Raw genomic sequence first — 21,317 nt, 5'->3', positions numbered from 1 at the left:
GTAAGTTAAGGAAAATCTTATAATTCACAAGTGTATGTAAGTTAAGGAAAGTCTTATCATTGACAAGTGTATTTAAGTTAAGGAAAGTCTTATCATTGACAAGTGTATTTAAGTTAAGGAAAATCTTATAATTGACAAGTGTATGTAAGTAAAAGAAAATCCTATAATTGGCAAGGATATGCAAGCTTAGGAATGTCTTATAATTGACAATTGAATGTAAGTTAAGGAAACACTTATAAAAGACCTAATGCTGGATACACGACTGTTTTCCATTCTTTATTACAAAAGTGAAAGAATAAGTAATGTAATAAGAATGCATTTTCAGTGCTTTCTGCAAGCTTCTATCTTTAGACATTGATGATGTGTATACAATAGACAGTGATGTGATTGACTGAAGGGCTGAGACTGTTTTGGCGTTGAGCTCCGGGCGCTTTGGGGGCAAAAAGCACCCTGCCGCATAATCAAAACCGGCTTTGTAGAAGCTCTTTTGATGGCTCTCCGGAAATCAGATTTGAAGCAAACTAGAGAGTCACTTCTAACAACCAAAAGCCACCAATAACATTTTCAATCAGCTTAAAAATGCTGTTGTTTTTTGTGTTTGTTTGTTGTTTGTTTGTTTTTGGGGTGGGAGGGGGCAGGAGCTATTAGATTGGCGAATCCACCGACAAATCACATCCCTGAATATGTACATAACCCGCTGTCCTTAATCCTCATCGCCAATGCAGGCCCACATGTACATCATTTTCAAAATAGTCTTTAAAATGCTTTAACGTTCTTTCATGCAAAATGTTTCAGGGTGCACGCTCAGACCCCGCTTAGCAACTCTAACTACGCCCATGGCATCCGAGTGAAACCACGTGATCACATAATTTTCATGCAATTATTTTGAAACCCTTCTTCGATGTTGAGACAATTGTCATTAAAGCAGTGAGCGGACAGAGATATGGCTTGCCGATAGTTGATATCCAAATGTGACCTTGACCGACGATAATTTGAACGTATTTCAACATTCTTACAGATCTGGGAGATATCATAATATGAGCTACATGTATGTATATTTATGTCCTGTATAAACTTATGACCTGATATCCTGGGTAATGCCTCAACTTGACTTAGTTTTTAAATATCATCAAGTATAAAGTTGCGCATTACACTGTTATTGAACCGCGCAATATCCGCACAGACGGACGAGCAAAGCAGCAATCTAATATGTACATGACTTGTTTCCCATTTGGTTAATAACCTTGATTAATAGCCTTTAAATACATGCATCATCAAATATAAAGTTGGCGCATTACATTGTTATGGAACCGCGCTATATCTACACAGACGGACGAGCTAAGTAGCAATCTTACATGAACATGATCTGCTAACCCATTCAGTGCATAAACATACGATTAACGCATTAGTTATGATGTTTATTGCACATATGTAATAACTCATACACAAACAATAAGTTACATATTAGCAGCGTTCACTTGATGTATAAGCACCAATGATAAAATAGTAATACTATATAATATATATATATAGCTTAATGTGATTCAAAGAAAACAGGTTTACTATGCGATCAATGCATTAACTCACATAATTGATAATGGTACTGTGGAAATGAGGAAGTTTTTTTTATTGATTACGATTTTCAGACAGTTTTGTGTTTGCAAATGATATTTTATTTGTCACGCTATATTATTAAAGATGCACTGTTATTCCTATCAGATTTACCACAATTAATAACATGTTTTTATATTCCAAAAAGGATGAATAAATGACGAAAACAATTGTTCTTATGAAGGATACCGAGTTTAATTTGAAAGAAATGTGCATAAAACACGGTATTTCTACCTTATGAGACTATAGTAGATCACAGTAAATATTTTAGCACTCACCAATCATTTAATATTTTAGCGTATTCAGCTATTAAATACACGGTTACAATCTTGTTATCAGTATTTAATATTTTCCATAGATGCATTATTCAGTAAGTAGTTCAAGGTTGACCACACAAAATTTATGTTTGTCAGACATGTGTATGTATTGATTTCGAATAAGAGTGTTACTTTATATAAGTTTAGGCTCATTGCAAGAAAACCATTAATGGCCCTTATTCTCTCACCTATCCAACGAAAACCCCCATGTGTGCGTTTTGTGTGTCTTTTCTCTACCGATTCTTTTGTGCCATTTAACAAGGTTATAGAGTAAAATCTATTTTTAGAAAAAAATACAAAAATGCGTTAATACGATTCCGAGAAATTGTTACTACAAATAAGGTGTTCCGGGAAGTAAACATTTAGCGTGATGACAATGTCATAGAAACAATAACAACTACGTGTATCTGTATTTGCATCGCATTGTCCATCGTCGGATCCCCCGGATACTACTATGCTATGCTTCGTCGTGTACCGTGGGCGATTTAGATAAGAAATATCGTAATCATGTACAATTAATGAGGCATTCTCTTTGTTTCTTAAGATACCAAATGGTTTCCCTTAGAAAAATAAGAAAATACGAAAGCCAGTTATTAAACCGGGTCCGCCTTTTCAGAACATAAATTTTGACTGCATTCAAGACCACTCGCCCAGGGAGTTTAAGTTATTTAAGAATATTTAATTGTAAAATCCGAATTCATTGAAAGAAGAGTTCTCTTCCCTGCCTCATGCATATTCATTAAAACGAGATTTTGTCAGTCAATTATCCGACGGTATTTATGATGTATAACAGATTTAAGTACCATGGTTGCCGACGATGCGTTTTGTCAGAAAAACAAAAAATGTTTTGCATTCCCTTAAGCTTGCATTAACAAAATGCCAGTATATAGCTCACAGTTGCTTTAAGGGAATTAACTCCTGCTTTGGTGTCAAATGACCTGTAAAATATTGAGTGACATTGAACCTAAAAATATTCAGATTTATATGGGGTCACTCCATAAACTGCAGTATTCCAAAGTGATCTTTTGCTAGATCGTTAGTAGGATTTTACCCTTTTGATAAATCTAAAGAAAAAAATACTTTAAGGTTAAATGTCACTAAATATTTTACAGGTCATACGAAACCAAGGCAGGAGTTCATTCCCTTCAAGCAACTGTTAACTTCAATTGTTGGCCATGCATTTAATTTGTTATTATCATAATTATTCTATACAAAATTTTCACACAAAAATCAGCAATTGTAAAAAACTTGATTGACATCAAGATAATACATCATCAACAGCAACAGCATACACTACAACAACAGTTTTTAAAAATGATGAGCAAAATCAGTATATGTTGAGGATACTGAGCAGTTTGAAAATCAAAAACAGAGGGAGAAATACATTAATAAGTAAATCTCAAGGCTATCAGTGGAATTGATAAATGCTCCCCAACACCGATTTGTCACATATGCTGCTATGAACAAGAGATGGTTTAAAAGGAATGTAACATAAATCATTTAACCGTTTTCATTCATCAAAGGTTTGACGATGATAAATCTGTTGTATGCATAGAAGCATAGCTCTGGTGTGCAGGAATGCATTTATTTATTACCCTACATGATTTACAAAAAAATAATAAATACTTAGGAAAATAAGAAAATAAAAAAAAAAGTTACATTTTCAGTGTACATAATTATAGTAAAAGAATTCTTAGAAAAAAATCATAAAGATGCTGGTAACTAATCTCATCCAAATATATGTCCATCAACATTATGGAGGGAAGGCAGTAGATGTTTGACGTCCGTGTGCGAGGATAGTTCACTCATCGGGTTACCGGACACATGCAGCTTGATCAGGTGGTGACAGTTCACCAGCGGATCTAGAACATCAATGGACGGAATGGCTGGACAATGGTCAAGGAGGATAACACTGCTGATTGGTATAGTTGGTGTTTAGTCAGTGAATATTTTTCCTATTTAAGGCCATTTTCAACATGTAACTTAGTTGGGAAAATGAGTAAAAAATCCCAATTTTGAACAAAGATCATTTCAAATCCCTTTTTGTCAAGATTTTTTTTCCAATTTATTAATTATTTAGAACATTTTCTTTCATATTTTTACATTCATATTGCAGGGCATGGGCGGGTTGATATTTCCGACCGATCATCAATTTTCGATGGATACTCATATATATATATATACATGTCACACCGTAGAATAATAAACATAACAAATAATAATAAATACACTAATAGTAAATAGTATTTTTCCCCAAAAAAATAACCATGTCGTCTGAAACAGAAATATACTGTTTGGAAGTTTTTTATTGCTTGTCAAATGAAAAGATGAAATGCTGACTCAGTTAATAAATATCTTTTACCAATGATGTATTCAACTATTGTAGCATAAATTGCTATATTGAAAGGGTACAGGGAAGTATAATTGTACCAGGATAACCCCCAAAAAACCCTGACTAATGGGGACAAGGGTTAAACCGCCAAAAAACCCTGACTCATGAGAACAAGGGTTCCAGTGAATGCTGTAGAAAAGAAATGAACTACAAGATGATTTAGGAATACTAAGGTATACTAAGATAATGTTTGTTTCAGGTTTCATGGTCCAAAAAAAATGGAAGACAGGTCAGAAATTCTTTTTTACCTATATTAATATGCAGTTGTTTCTTGAAATATTTCTGATTCCAAAAACCTCTAGGGTTGGGGAAAAAAAAAAAGATTGATCTGGAACCTGAAAATGTTTTTTTAAGCCTTACTCAGATTGACACTTCAAAAAAGGATACAATTATTTTTCAAAGACAGCTGGGACAAATCCTTCAGGTAACGTAACTCTTCCACCTCCTCGATCTTGTTATCATCAAGAATTACCTCCCTTGCACACTGCAGACAGCTGAAGATTAAACATTGATGAATTACATTTTAGTAAATCAAAAATATTTCATACAATAAAACCGATTCCTTTTTGTCATAATTTTTCTTCAAGTATTAATAAAAGGAAAGAAAGTTCAATGTGTTTTCTTAATTTTAAGAAGGTAAAAAAATTCCTTCTGCTAAGAAAATAATACATGATTTTAAATTTGATCATAAAATATATCAATATTGACCTATTTTGGGTTATTGCAGCCCTGTCAAATCTTTACACATAAATCATACTGGTCCCTATAATAAACCATGAGCTTTAAACATTTTAAAAAGCATGTACTTTTTCATTCATAAGAGAGCCAAAACACACCCTGAGCTTTAAAATGCATACCTATTTTCTTAAAAAAAAAATACACCATCAACATTAATTGCTTCAAATTCATGTCTATTTTCAAACTGATGCCAAAATTCACCTTGACCTTAAAATATTTGAAACGCATATTGCTTATACCATACCCATCAAACTGGCACTCTCAGACACATTCTATCAACCCATTGGTTTTTATAACAGAGAGTGCATCTAGGTATATTAAATGGATACTTTATCAATATATTCATTCTTTCAATTTGGTAAGGGTTTAATCTTGGCAATTTTAAATCTGATAGAAAAAAATTAATTTATTTCATGATTGCCAATCATACAATAATAATACAGTAAAACTGCGGTCGTTCAAACAGGCGGTCGTTGGAGAACTGGCAGTGCCTCCAGGTCGGAGCTTGGTCCTGAACCTTTTTCTTTCTATTTTCATATATAATATACTGACGATTCATCGAGCACTTAAGCCAGTCCCAAATACACAAATCATGCACAAAACCTTATCATCATGCTTATGGCTCTCTAGAGTTCATAATTTCACACTTTATCTCGATCTCGTGTTCCAAAATATACAAACAATTCCTATGTGTTTTCGCAAGTTGTAAAAATTGCAATGATAGTTAATAGGAAATTTGATAAGGTGTGAAAAACCGTTTATCATGATTTATGCATGACCGATGATAGTTGATAAGGGCATTTGAGAAGATAATAATGAGTTTGAACAGTTTCGCAAGACAGACAAGATGCGCCAACCATTAATCCTTGATTTTGCCATACTTAAATCTTACTTATGCCAGAATATTGTCACCTTAGTGCAAAAACACAATATCTGCTTCTATTTCTATATGCAGTTATTGAGTTATTGCAATAGGGTAACGATATGTACTATCATATTTAAATGTTGCTAGTTTAGAAAATGTACTTTTTGTAAAAATAAACTTAACTATTTATTCATTTATAATTGTGTTTTTTTCTTTTACATTTCGTATATGACAGCCTTTGAACACATGAGGGATTTCCACAAGAAACCGCACATAATCGGTGTCATAGTAAACCGTAGGTTTGACGATTTAAACTTAAAAATACACAGAAAGATATTTCTTAACAGACTGGAAAATTGAAACTCGGTTGTTTGAAACATCGGTTCCCTCAGGGTTTCAGCTCGGACCCCGGCGTCCTCGAGCGATCGCATTTGTTCTGTATTGCAAATTTTAAATCTTACAAAACAAGTATTATTTAAAGAGACTAGACACCAGATATCATTGCAAATGAAAAAAAGAAAATTGTCAAACAATTACATAAAATTGACATTTTTGAGAACAACACACTGAATCTACCATTTTGTCTACCATGTTAATCCCAGAAAATTTCAAAATAGTGTCGGTATATGTGTCTGTACTAAACACGGAATAATCACATGCTAAATATACACACTATTTACTGGAAAACCAAAATGCGCTATTTCTACATGGGTAAGGTCAGCTGAGAAAGTGACAAAATATGCTTTAAATCATGTAAAATGATGTATTATCGGCCTCATACTTGCTCATATTGATAATTCTAAGCTTTATTTGATGAAAAAACTGTATATGCAGATAATGAACCATCTGGCTTCTAGTCCCTTTAAATAAATATGTGTAGAATCTAACCTGAAGCCTTTCACACTAGTGAGACAGTTGTGTGAGAGGTCAACTTTCACAACCATGGAGAGAAGATCCGCGTGGTATACACACGTCAAACTGCGGCTCGCAAGGGACACAACTCTTTGATCAAAGTCAAACTCCTCCAGATAGTTTTCTAGGATATACCGACTTCCTGAAAAGTGATTATACGCATAATAGTAATTATTTATGTTTAGTAGAGTTTGAAAATTTCTCATAGTTGACCTAATAACCTACTTTTATTCAAAAATTCACAAACATGTAAACATTTCCTTTAAGATACTTCTTTTTAATATGTAGCTTTTTTCACCCAACTGTGACCTATTTCGAAATAGGAAAAACTGTCGCAAAATATGCCCCTCCTTTTTCAGGCTTTTTAAAGCCAAATTTAGAGGGTGGGCAGTGTAAATACAGTTTTTTAACAATTCAAGGGTCATAACTCCAGAGTGACTGAAAAGACAGGGCTGATATGTTGCACATTCACATTCAGACCAAATTTGGTGATGATTGGAAAATGCTTCTTAAGTTTTAGATTGGACAAAACCAAATTTAGGTAATTCCTATAATTAAAGAACAATAACTCTCCAATGATTCTAGCCATGTGGCTGGTTATCTAAACTGTCCATGAAAATATTATTAAGCCAACCCACATTCTGACAAAATATAGTGATGATTGGTCAAAAGACTATGGACGGGTGTATAAAAAATGCTGATACCACACAACTCATGACAAACATTAACTGATTACCACAGCTCACCATGGTCACAAATAAATCTAAAGGTGACCTAAAAGTAGTGTTGTTTTTTGTTGTTGTTTTATATCAGAAAAGGTCATTTGTATAAGTTCTGCTTACTTAGGTCTTCATAGTAATGAAGTCTAGTAGAGTCGATAGTTTTCAGCTGTGAAATGAATGTTTCTATCTGCTCTGAGTATTTCAGGGGGTCCAGGGCTTTCATCAGGGACACAATTGTCAACAGTACCCCTGAAATGTAGGAAGAACAAAATGATGGATAACATTTGATTGATTTGATTTTTAATAAATGGCTCTGACAACTCAATCTTTTTAGTGGGACTCTTATTCAAAATCAATACATACACCAGTATAACAAACATAAATTTTGGGCGAAGAACCTTCAACTTCTTACTAAATATTGCATTTATGGAAAATATTAATTATTGATAACAAGATTGTAACCATGTATTAAATAGCTGAAAACGCACAAATATTAAATGATTGGTGAATGCTAAAAGACTTACTATGATCTACTATGATCGTCGCATAAGGTTGAACTATCGTGTTTTGGGCTATTTTCTTGCACATTAAACACGATATCAATCATAAGAACCATTGTTTTCGACATTTATTCATCTCTTGAGTGCATCTTTAAAAACCTCACCCTTAACAAAAATGTCATCCATAATGCTGCAAATCATTCGCAAAATTACCTTTCCCAAAACTTTGTTTGGCCTTAACAATACATGATATGCTAAAACTGATTATATACATGTTCTTAAACCAATAATATATAGTTTTTGGAAACAGAAAAATGTACAGAAAAAATTGGCCTCATTATAAATAAAATTCTGACCGAAACCTATTTTTTGGGGGTATGAAACCAGAAACAAACATATTATTTTTTTACGCCTTAATAAAGTTGTAAAATTTCTAAATCAAATTCCACCATATTTCCATGTGATATGTGTATTTGTAATATTTATGACTCAATTACATTCTCAATGCAAAGATTATGTTCGGTAGATATCAGTATTGTCACAATTTGCTGTCACCAAGAGGGAGATATTATAAATATGGTCATCCGGTAATGAAATATGTGACACTATAGATGACCCCACCCATGCGCATTCACAATTGGAACATCTCGGCCATTATCCAACAGATATGTCATTTCCGAAGGTTGCCGGAGATTGGACGAGGTGATACCATTGGAGAATTAATTGATATTTTCATAGAAATTTCCTATGTAAAAGGATGATACATGAAAGTCTTCCTTAAAGTCTTTTACTTTAACAAAAAATTAAACTATTGATCCCCTTACCTTGTTTTATAACAAGATAATGATAAGGTAACTTTGCCTTTGTCAACAGTATTTCCTCAAGTAGAACGTTTTACTATCACCCCATCAGCCATCTATTATTTATAAAATATTCCACTGATCTTATACTATTTCATACCTCCAAAACTTTCAGGGAAAATGTATTCTTATTCCATTATTCTGGGCTTACATTTGTTTTCTGGTTCCAGGTCGTAAAGTTCCTGTATTGACTGCAGCTCTCTTTGTAATGTATCTGTGGTGGCGGCACTCAACTCATGCCTGGTAATTAAGTAAAGTTAAAAAAAATAAAATATATATACCGTACACTCAATGAAGTCAGGATTTTAACTTCTATCTTCAATCAAGTTTTATATTGTCATGATGTTTTTAAGAATTAAAATAAATTTAAATAGGAAAGATTGATTAAATGTTTTCTGAATCAATCAAATGCACAGAGGCTTGTCTATTTTTCCACTTTGCAAACACATTCAAAATCAAAAATCTTAAATCCGTTGGACTATCACAGATGAAAAAAATAGATTTTCCATATCTTCAACTTTGTTTTCAACTGGATAGACAGAGTAAGGTTCACAAAAATATGTAGAAAATCAATGACAAAATAAGTAACTTTAAAGATATATAGTTATGACTACAGTAAAACTGCGGTCGTTCGAACAAGCAGTCGTTCGAGAACCGGCGTTCCCTCAAGGTCGGAGCTTGGTCCCAAACTTTTTTCCTTCTATTTTAATATAAAATATACCCACACTGTATCGAAACTTAATTATGTCGAGGAGTCGAGCAATATTCTCGGTCCCAAGTACACAAATCATTCACAAAACCTTGTGGCTCCCTCGAGGTCATAATTTCACACTTTTTCCCGAACGCGTGTTCCAAAATAAACAAACAATTGCTAGGTATTAAAATTTTCACAAGTTGTAAAAATTGCAATGACAGTTGAAAGGCAAAAAAAGCTCTCTGACAATAAGTTCAACTATATCTAAGTCTATAAAGACTCTAAAAGAGTCATGAAGGCCACAAACTTACCTGAACCTAAGTCCCTGGTCATCCTGTGTGAGAGTCCAGCTCTCAGGCTGACCAGCTTGGAGTTGGACTGAGTCCGAGGACCCCCAGTCCTCCGCATCTGCAGCAACCTGCACCTCCACTTCGTCTTTCCCTGGTAGCCATGGAGAACCATCCTTGGAAGTGAATATGTGTGGTATGTTAAGGAGAAGTACATGGGCTTGATAATAAGATAATAACTGTGATAAAACTATTTGTTGACTGTGTGGCGGGTCCATCATTAGGAATTGTCAATTCAAGGGCTATAACTCTAGAAAGCCTACAGCAGTTAACTGGTTAACTATAACATAATGAAATATGGAATATATTATTATGCAATAAATATTTCTGCCAAGTTTTGTAAATTTTGGAGAACAAGTGTTTAAGTTAGAAAGCTGATATGAAAGTTTGATGCTGCGGAACAGGAAGATGCGGAACAATGCTTGATAACAGCAACTCGTATCATTCGTAAAAAATGTGAGATAAATTCATGAAAAAGGATTTGCATGCACTCGCAATGATCGACTAAAATTCGCATGCACTCGCAAATTGCAAAGAATCATAAGGCTTCATATTTTTATTATTTTTTCTGTTCATCCTTTTTTTGCCGAAAACAATATTTTCATAATCTCAATGACATTCAGGACTGTGAGTCAGAGAGCAGCATAAGGCATGTCTAAGGACAAGAATAAGAACAATATTGAATATGGCTAAAAAACACTCTGATACTACTCTTAAATTAAAGCCAAGTCTAAGTTGGTTATTAAATAGGGCCCAAGGATTTCAAAATAAAATTATTCCACAACACAAAGGATATCCATATATTGGAGTAGGCGTTGTCCTGGTGTTTATGGGTGCACCAGCGGCCTGGCTGATGTTCCCCATTGACTAGTACTTCAACCTCACACGACTGCGCGGTTATCTGAAAGAAGTACAAATAAATTGTCACTTAATGGCGACTCATTAAGGGCTCTTCCAGTAAAATATATAACCCACTGGGGGAGGCAGTTATTGAATTTATGGTGGGGTGTCTTTAACACTAATTTGGCTCCAAAAGGGTAAATTTGCTTCTGTGTAATTTAGAAGTGCCTTCCCCCTGTAGGTTCTATGTTTCAATGGAATAGCCCTTACAAATTATATGCTGCCAAGAAAGATTAACAAGAGGGCTAAATGGCCCTGAATCGCTCACCTGTCATATATTGCACATTCTTCCATTATATACAAATATTGAAAACCTAAGCCCATGCACACGGGGCGTGGCCAATTTTGACCCCAGGGCTAAAGTTTGAACAATATTAATAGTGGTCCGATAAACGATGCTTCATACCAAATATCTAAGGCCTTCGCCTTTTGGTTTCGGAGAAGAAGATTTTTTAAGTTTTCATCATATACATATATAAGGAAACCCATGACCGCCCGGGTGGGGCCATTTTTTGACCCCAGAGCCAAAGATTGAACAATATTGGTACAAGTCAACTAGATGATATATCATGCCAAATATCTAAGCTCTTGTCACTACTTGATTTTACGTGTGTATCTATATATGTATATTTGTTATTAATTGTTGTATGTGGCCCATATTGAAAATTGGTATGTGTACTAAATATGTTATCCAGTTTAAATTAAGACGTTACTTGTCTTTGTGAGTTCGGAGAAGATTTTTTAAGTTTTCACTATAACACATATAGAGAAAACCCATCAGCCCCGGGGTGTGGCCAATTTTGACCCCAGGGCCATAATTTGAACAATCTTTGTAGAGGTCCACTAGACGATGAATCATGGCTAATATCTAAGCTCTAAGCAACGTAAGTTCAGAGGAGATGATTTTTGAAGTTTTCACTGTAAACATATAGAGAAAACCCATGACCCCCCAAGGGGGCGGGGCCAATTTTGACCCCAAGGCCATAACTTGAACAATCTTTGTAGAGGTCCACTAGACGATGAACCATGCCAAATATCTAAGCTCTAGTCCAAGTAAGTTCAGAGGAGAAGATTTTTTAAGGTTTTCACTATAAACATATAGAGAATACCCATGACCCCCCGGGGCGGGGCCAATTTTGACCCCAGGGCCATAATTTGCACAAACTTTGTAGAGGTCCACTAGATGATGAATCATGCCAAATATCTAAGCTCTAGGCCAAGTAAGTTCAGAGGAGAATATTTTTTAAGTTTTCACTATAAACATATAGAGAAAACCCATGACCCCCCGGGGCGGGGCCAATTTTGACCCCAGGGCTATAATTTGTACAAACTTTGTAGAGGTCCACTAGACGATGAATCATGCCAAATATCTAAGCTCTAGGCCAAGTAAGTTCAGAGGAGAAGATTTTTTAAGGTTTTCACTATAAACATATAAAGAAAACCCATGACCCCCGGGGCAGAGCCAATTTTGACCCCAGGGCCATAATTTGACCAAACTTTGTAGAGGTCCACTAGACGATGAATCATGCCAAATATCTAAGCTCTAGGCCAAGTAAGTTCAGAGGAGAATATTTTTTAAGTTTTCACTATAAACATATAGAGAAAACCCATGACCCCCCAGAGCGGGGCCAATTTTGACCCCAGGGCCATAATTTGAACAAACTTTGTAGAGGTCCACTAGACGATGAATCATGCCAAATATCTAAGCTCTAGGCCAAGTAAGTTCAGAGGAGAAGATTTTTTAAGTTTTCACTATAAACATATAGAGAAAACCCATGACCCCCGGGGCGGGGCCAATTTTGACCCCAGGGCCATAATTTGAACAATCTTGGTAGAGGACCATTTGGTGATCCTACCTACCATATATCAATGGCCTAAGCCTTGTGGTTCGGGAGAAGAAGATTTTTAAAGTTTTCCCTCTTGGTTGCCATGGCAACCAGAGTTCTTGCATGGAATTGAATTCTTTGAACAACTTTGATAGAAGACAACCCAAGGAACATCCCTATGAAGTTTTATTAATATTGGCCCAGCGGTTAAGGAGGAGATGTCTTTTAAGTAAATTGTTGACGGACGACGCACAACGCACGCCGGACAAAAGGCGATCACAAAAGCTCACCATGTCACAAAGTGACAGGTGAGCTAAAAAAACATACCAAAAAGCAGCTGAAAGATATTTGTAAATACAAGCTTATTGCATTACTAATGGTTTTCAAAAATTAAAGATTTTGAGTCACATTTTCAAACATGATGAAAATATCACTTATTTAAACTACCAATAACATAATAACCATTGGTACAAGTACTTTTTACTCATAGAAAGGGTTTTAGCTAAAGAGTTATGGAAGGGTGTTGCACCGTTGTCCATTTTTGGTAGCACGCTTCTGCCCTCATGGGGTATGTGCACCCTCATACCTTTTTAGAATTAAATGCTCAAGTTGATAAAATATTTTTTATGTTATGAATAAAACTTAGAATAAGATTAAAGATGCACTCTTACTCCCAAATAAATTTACCACAATTAATACAATTGCTTTAATATACCAAAAAGAATGAATAAATGTCGAAAACAACGTTTTTTATAAAGGATACCATGTTTAATTTGAAAGAAATTTGCATAAAACACGGTATTTCTACATTATGGGACAATAGTAAATTGCAGTAAATCTTTTAGCATTCACCAATCATTTAATGAGGGACTGGTGACATATTTGGAAAATGAAAGCTAATATTACTTCAATTAAACACAATTCATTACATGTTTTTGTAAAAAATTCATTCTTCAAAGTCTGATACTATTATGCCCTTTTCTCCCTACCCTGTCCCTTTTCAGCAGAAAAGGAGCACCCTGTCCTTTTTAAAACCTGGCTAAAACTCTACTTAGGTCTACACACAAAAATAAAATGTTAATAACGGACACATAAAAGATGAGAGCAACTTATTAAGTTTGAATAATATACATATTCTCCCTCCTATTCAGTATGTGTACAAGCAGGCCGTATTAAAGAAAGACCGAGATAGAATTGCACTCTCAGAAACATACATGTACATAAATAAATTATATAAAATATTGCAACCACCAATGCTCATGTCCAAAAGCAATGGAAAAAATCAATAAATAAGCCAAAACTATAGGCCTAGCTGTGAAAAGGCATATTGTCTCTGGCCATACATGTTTTAAGTTTCATTTCATTATATTCAACAGTTATTGAGTTATGACCTACCAGGACAGGCTGTGTGGTGTTGATCATGAGGGACTAGTGATCTCTGGAGACAAACATGCACAAGAGTATACCTACCAGCACTGGCTGTGTAGTGTTGATCATGAGGGACTGGTGACCTACCAGCACTGGCTGTGTTGTGTTCATCATGAGGGACTGGTGACCTACCAGCACTGGCTGTGTGGTGTTTATCGTGAGTGATTGGTGATCTCTGGATACAAACATGCACAAGAGTAAACCTACCAGGACTGGCTGTGTTGTGTTGATCATGAGGGATTGGTGATCTCTGGACATAAACATGCACAAGAGTAAACCTACCAGGACTGGCTGTGTTGTGTTGATCATGAGGGATTGGTGATCTCTGGATACAAACATGCAGCTAACGCCAGGCTTCTTCTTACCTTGGGATGAACAAATATGTTAATGTGGTAACAATTAAGAAATAGTTTTGTTTAGCGGTCCGGACAGACCTTTCGTGGTGTGGATAGTTATTTTTCTGTATTTCCCAACCCTTTATGTCAATAATAAAACTTCCAAAATAAAAAAAGACCAAAAAGAGGTTTAAACACCTGAGTCTCAGGTATTGTGAGCCTGGAAGAAAAATGCCAGGGCCTTCTCCAGGCCATTTTAGCGCCCCTGCTATGGGGCATCTGATTTTCAGAATCTGTATTGCCCGAGCGCTTCAAAATCATCTTGCATTGTGGTCAGAAGCCCGTGGCACATGATTCATTTTCTTTCAATGAAGTAAAAAAATATGGTCTGCTCTGATACTTAAAGATGTATGACATCTATTATGACACATGTATCTTTTGCAGTTTTGTCTACCATGTAAATCCCAGTTAATTTAAAAATAGCGTACTTATGTGCATCTGTGCTAATCTTGTGACTTTCACATGCTTAATTTACACACTTTAAGCTAGGAAACCACAATTTTTATACGGGTAAACTCAACTGAAACAGCAACAAAAATATTTTTATATCATGAATTATCTCATACAAGCTCGTATTGAAAATCCTAGAATTGTTTTGTGGACACAATGTATTTGCCAATTTTGGGACCATCTGGTGTCTAGTCCCTTTAAAGGTGAACTATGCAGTGCCTACCTCTTCCCAACAGCCATCTATGGTAGAACCAAGCACTCTGGTCATCCGGGTCCGTGAAGAATGCATTCTGCACTGCCTCATACTCTGCAAGTAAAACAGTCACTTTGATAAACATCAGTACATCTAGGTACGTTTCATAATAAGGGATTAGATGTTTAATACATGTGAAGAATTTACTAAAAAATCTGTAATTTGGGTGTTTAGAAATTTTTTAATCCGATAGAAAGATGATATAACTTGAGCGTTATAATAAGTTTAACATGTACATGTTTAGATAGAAATCAGAAAAAATTAGCTCATTCACACCAAACAAGTATCCATTTATTAAGCTAATAATCATGGGGGCTGATTTTTCCCCAAACATATAACCTTTCATTTCTATTTTGTGGATGAAAGAAGCAGAGAATATTGAATCATATTAATTTTATAATAATCCAATGATATTAGATTACGATCATATTTTTTCCCCCTTTATTCAACAGGGAGCTGTTTCATCCAGAACCCTAATAACAGTTTGTGAACAAAGGTTGTCCGGTTACTGCAGTGGTTAGCACACTGATTTTCCACCTAGGCAAACCTGGGTTCATTTCCCGGCCTGGGCGCACAAACATGACCACATTCATAAGTGACATTGTGCCAATGAGAGTGGTTAAAGTGCCACTCTTATTCAAAATCAATACATACACATACATAAATTTTGAGTGATATTAACCTTCAACTACTTACAATAATGCATTTATGGAAAATATTAATTACTGATAACAAGTTTATTAATTACTGATAACAAGTTTAAAACCGTGTATCTAATAGCTGAAAACGCAAAAATATTAAATGATTGGTGAATGCTAAAAGATTTACTGTGATCTACTTTTGCCTCATAAGGTAGAAATGCCTTGTCTTCTGCACCTTTCTTTCAAATTAAACACAGTATCCTTCATAAGAACCAAAGTTTTCGACATTTATTAATCCTCTTTTGGTAATTTAAAACATTTGTATAAAATATGGTAAATCTGATTTGGGAGTAAAAGTGCATCTTTAATTGAATGTATCTTAAATTAAATGTTGTTATAACTTGTTTCATCGTTGTAAAATAAATGTGTTCAAACTTAACTAATTTGTAACTAATTCTGAAGTACCAGGAGGAGAGATTTGAAATAACAAAGAGTGCCGCGCATGTGGGCGCCAAGTGTCACCTTAAAGCCTTGTGAAAAGGATGAGCGTCTCTCAAGAGAATCTCTATGAAAACTTTAACAAATCCTACCAAAAAATCAAAGTTGTTTAAGTCACCCCAGCCCATGTGATAGTGAACTAATGGCATTTACAGTAAACTTTATCCATCAAAATGCAACATTTTAGCTATAAAACCTACAAGATCACCCATGTCTTCTTTTGCTCATATTGCCCTCTTTCCATATACTAAGTTTCATTAACCTTGCTTTGATACTTTTTGAGTTATCACAGGACCAAGATTTTTGTGGACAGACGAACAGACGGGCGGACACTAAACCTTTAGTATTAAGTCTAAACCAAACCGGTTATGAAAACATTTTCCTCCATCCCAGCTGCAGTACTATCATCTAGGTAGTAAGACGGCAAGAGCTTGCTGCGGTAGTGCCAGGAAAAGATTGCGATAAAATGTGATTATAAGCTTACCTTTAATGAAAACATTTTCCTCCACCCCCGCTGCAGTACTATCATCTGGGTAGTAAGACGGCAAGAGCTTGCTGCGGTAGTGCCAGGAAAAGATTGCGATAAAATGTGATTATAAGCTTACCTTTAATGAGAACATTTTCCTCAACCCCAACTGCGGTACTATCATCTGGGTAGATAAGCGGCAACAGTTTGCTGCGGTAGTGCCAGGAGGAGAAGTTTGAGAAGTTGTTACATATCTTGCTCTGTGTAAACTCCAGCTCAGCCTTGGGGGGAACATTGGAACGCTCCACAACAAAACGTCTGTAATCCCAGCAGTGGACTGGAGAGCAATGAATAGCATCAGCGGATCTACATGCATGTGCATACAATAAACATCAGGCACATACCTGATATGTGGATAATGCAAGAAACTAAAGATGCACTCTTACACCCACATAAGATTAACCACAATTAATACTTTTGTTTAAATATACCAAAAGGGATGAATAAATGTCGAAATGGTCATTATGAAGGATATCGATTTTATTTTGAAAGAAATGTGCATAAAAAAACACAGTATTTCTACCTTATGAGACTATAGTAAATCAGAGTAAATCTTTTAGCATTCACCAATCATTAAATATATTTGTATTTTTCAGCTATTAAATACAGTTACAAACTTGTTATCAGTTATAAATATTTTCCTTTAATACATTTGTGATTTTTAAACATAAGTTTTTATAGCAGATGATTATTTTCTTCGCAAAAACCGACATGCTTGAAAATAAGACCTAAAGAAAAATGGTTTGGTTAGGGTTACATTTGTTTTAAAAATAGGTAGGGTAGGTTGTTTTTTTTTTTTTTTTTTTTTTACTGGGCTTTATATAAGAATGTTATTTTCATCATTGGAGAATGGTGTTAAAGCTATTTTCTTTATAAAGCATTCAAGGTTTTAAACTTCATATTGAAACACATTTTTTTTTTTTAGTTTTTCATTTTTTTGTTCAAACTGACTTTAAAAATGGTAGGGTTGGCACCAATGTAAAAAAATTTAAGCCTACATAGAAAACATACATAAATCTTACAATTTCGTTCATCATACTCCAGGAAGAGATTACACAGCTGTAACTCTTTCTTCCAGTCTGGCTCTGCCATGGTATCCATGACAAAACAACGGTGGTTCCACACACCGTATGACTTAGGGTTGCCACGGAGACATGACTCCAAGAACTGTAACTCTGTCTTGAAGAGCTCACAAACCTCCTCTGCTGATCTGGTAAGTTAAATTAATGACATGTTTATTGTATAAATACATATTTCAATTTCAAGAAACAAACTTAAAAACAACCAAACAGTCAAACGATAGTTGTTTTTTTTCTGCCATAGCAATAATAGCACAAAGTTTTTAATGAATGATGAAACAAGTGCAAGAAAAAAATAAAATTGTCATAAACTTACAAAAAATTGATATGTGTACAATGCATTGAATCTTACTTACTGATGAATCACATCCCTTACCATACATGTATCTTTGGTAGTTTTTAAGCATTTTTTTCAATTCGAAATTTACTGTTTTTTTTCTACCACGTAAATCCCAGTTGATTTAAAAATAGCATTGGTGAATGTATCTGTACTAATCACATGACTTTGTATTTGGCGATTTTGGGACCATCTGGTGTCTAGCCCCTTTAGGCTAAAGTCCTGTCATAAAATTGATTATCTTTAGCCAGGTAGTTTTTTTCTCAAATTGACATCGATAGTGGTTTCAACCTTGAAAACATTCTTGAATGTCAACCTAGAAACAGTCTTGAATGTCAACTTTGAAAACAGTCTTGAATGTCAACCTAGAAACAGTCTTGAATGTCAACCTTGAAAACAGTCTTGAATATTCAAGTCAACCTTGAAAACATTCTTGAATGTCAACCTAAAAACAGTCTTGAATGTCAATCTAGAAACAAAGACTGTCAACCTAGAAACAGTCTTGTATGTCAACCTAGAAACAGTCTTGAATGTCAACCTAGAAAACAGTCTTGAATGTCAACCTAGAAAAACAGTCTTGAATGACAAACTAGAAATACAGTCTTGAATGGCAGGTACATCTTTCTGATCGTTTAAAGCTTTGTATATATAAATAATAAACTATCATTAAAGCTTTTATCAATTTAACACAATTAAACATGACCTTGTTTAACAAAAGAATACATTGAATCCTTGTCCACTGTCCAGGGTAATCATGTGACTAGTAAGTAAATCTCTCCATTATCTTAACATTAGTAAATATTTATATCAGGGTGGTTCGCCGCCATGCCTGGGTTGGAGCTAAATGACATGTACATGTATTTACCTGTTGTCCTTCATGTGCAGAAAAATCTCCTTCCTGTAGTTCCAAAGAGTGGAGAAGTCCGAGTTCATCGCCAGGATATCACCGGTTAACTTCAAACCCTCTTCATCATATTCTCCATTCTTCCTCTGAAAGTATACAAGTTTGGGGCTTTAAAAACATTTCTTAAAGCCATTAGAATTATTTCATTATTTCACAATGCAAGGGGCTATCTTTAATATCAGAATTATTTCACAAAGCAAGGGGCTATCTTTAATATCAGAATTATTTCACAATACAAGGGGCTATCTTTAATATCATCACTGTATGAAATGGGGGCACATGCTGGTCTCCATGAGGAAAAAAGGGGACAGGGTACAGCACTCCTTTCAGCACTCCTTTCTCTTTACATACAACCTTAATAATAGCCTTCAGCTAACACTACACAGTTGATTAAATGACTAGCAATTATTATCACAACAGCATTAAAAACACTTTCATCAATTTCGTCTTTAAAACAACAAGAATGCGACAACTGATAACACAAAAAAATATGTGTAGTTATGCAACTGACTCACATAAATAACCGCCACCTGATCTTTTTCTAGCCTCTGTCGCAGTCTTATTTTCTTCTTCTCACTTTTCTTTACAGAATTAAGGGGAATTAACAACAACACAAAACAAACAGCAGTCCTCCAAACGTTGTTATAGTAACACCAAACAACCTATGTTTTTACTGTGGCCTAATGTTTAAGATAATTACAGTCTAACCCTGTTGGCTCAAACTCGCTTAGTTCGAATTCCTTGTTGGCTCGAATGGGATGTTTAGGACCGATTTCTATATACTAAAGCTAAGCATTCCCGCTTGGCTCAAATTTTTCGAGGATCAAGGTATTTTCACTGGTCTCTTGGAGTTTTAGCCAATGAGGTTCGACTGTTCAAAACAAAAAATCAAAAAACCTTTTCGAAGATCCTGTTTGTTGCTGCAGTATAGAGTTTGAGTTTCTTCTCTCGTTCCAATTTTTTTGCTTCTTGCTGCTCAGCAGTTGTTTTCACCTTAATTCTTCCATGCTGTTCACAAAGAAAGAGAGTATTGACTTAAGTTACTATAAATATTAGTCCACCTAAATGGCCGTCAACTAGTCTTTTGACGATTTTTTTTACTATGGCAGACTCGTGACGTCCACCATCCCAACAAGAAATAGCGAACGGTCCTTGCGCAGAGAATCCTCTCGGCCACAATTTTAAAATTATCTCTGTTATAAATTCAAATTTCTACTAAATATTATTGCCTACTATTAAACACATATTTATTTATGTCATTATGCCATAATAACATGTTCAGATATCATAAAACACTTACATGTGTCGATTGTTTATCAAGTATGCCGATATCTGTAAATCTGGGACAAATCTGACAGGTTGTTTACACGTAGGCAGGTATTAATGACCCAGAACATATTTATGTGAAAATAACGTCTCTAATGAAAAATTAAAATAACGTCTCTAATGACAAATTAAATCCAGTTGAAATCACTGTCAGGTATATATTGAACAACTTTGTCATTATTATTTAAAATCGATGCATAAAAATACTAAATTCTTTCGCCTGGTGTTGAATGGTAGAGAGTTGTAGCATTACAGCGATACATAAGAAATGTAAAAATAATAAAAATGACACTGATCGCTCATTATTGTAGCTACTATAAATTTATATCAGCAATACAGCCCTGCTGCCAACTTAATGGTTAAGTTCAGAATGGAAGAGTTCACATGTCTGCTGTTTGTAATATACTACTTAATTTATTGGCGATAATGTTTAAAGAATCACTGTGAGAAATGGTGACTTAACAAATTATTATATCCGAAATCAGACCATCCGGAAAACACTACTTTACATGATCACCTATTTACTTCCTTAACGACACTAAAAAGCGCCTACAATGAAATCAATTCGCTAAGTCAATCGTCCATCTCCCAAGTACCAAGCATGAATAGAAAAACGATTACAAATTAGAAGTGAATTTACCATTTTGTTCAATTTTTGATATTTTCTGATCCACTTCCGTGTTTATTTAGGCCGCTAACATCACTGACAATTTAAAAACTGTTTTAACTTTAACCTACTAATTAATTGATTAAAAACTTATGAAAAACACACACTTAAACTACATTCATAGATGAT

The 21,317-nt window shown here is 34.8% G+C and overlaps 1 protein-coding gene across 1 annotated transcript; it reads right to left on the bottom strand.

Annotated features, from left to right (window-relative positions):
• Positions 1-1,397: 1,397 nt before the first annotated feature.
• LOC128243258 (geranylgeranyl transferase type-2 subunit alpha-like) lies at positions 1,398-21,302 on the bottom strand. Its single transcript, XM_052960904.1, has 14 exons — positions 21,162-21,302; positions 20,093-20,203; positions 19,157-19,281; positions 17,898-18,085; positions 16,955-17,152; positions 15,181-15,264; positions 14,395-14,477; positions 10,755-10,859; positions 9,923-10,089; positions 9,069-9,157; positions 7,678-7,806; positions 6,812-6,977; positions 4,708-4,814; positions 1,398-3,814 (listed from the first exon to the last, which is right to left on the bottom strand). The coding sequence occupies exons 1-14, from the start codon at positions 21,162-21,164 to the stop codon at positions 3,657-3,659; spliced, it is 1,713 nt and encodes a 570-aa protein (XP_052816864.1). The 5' UTR covers positions 21,165-21,302; the 3' UTR covers positions 1,398-3,656.
• Between the last annotated feature and the right edge of the window lie 15 nt (positions 21,303-21,317).

The sequence above is a fragment of the Mya arenaria genome, chromosome 8, assembly GCF_026914265.1.
Source record: "Mya arenaria isolate MELC-2E11 chromosome 8, ASM2691426v1".
Lineage (NCBI taxonomy): Eukaryota > Metazoa > Mollusca > Bivalvia > Myida > Myidae > Mya > Mya arenaria.
Note: the sequence above shows the minus strand (reverse complement) of the source record. Positions and strands in the feature narration are given on the sequence as shown.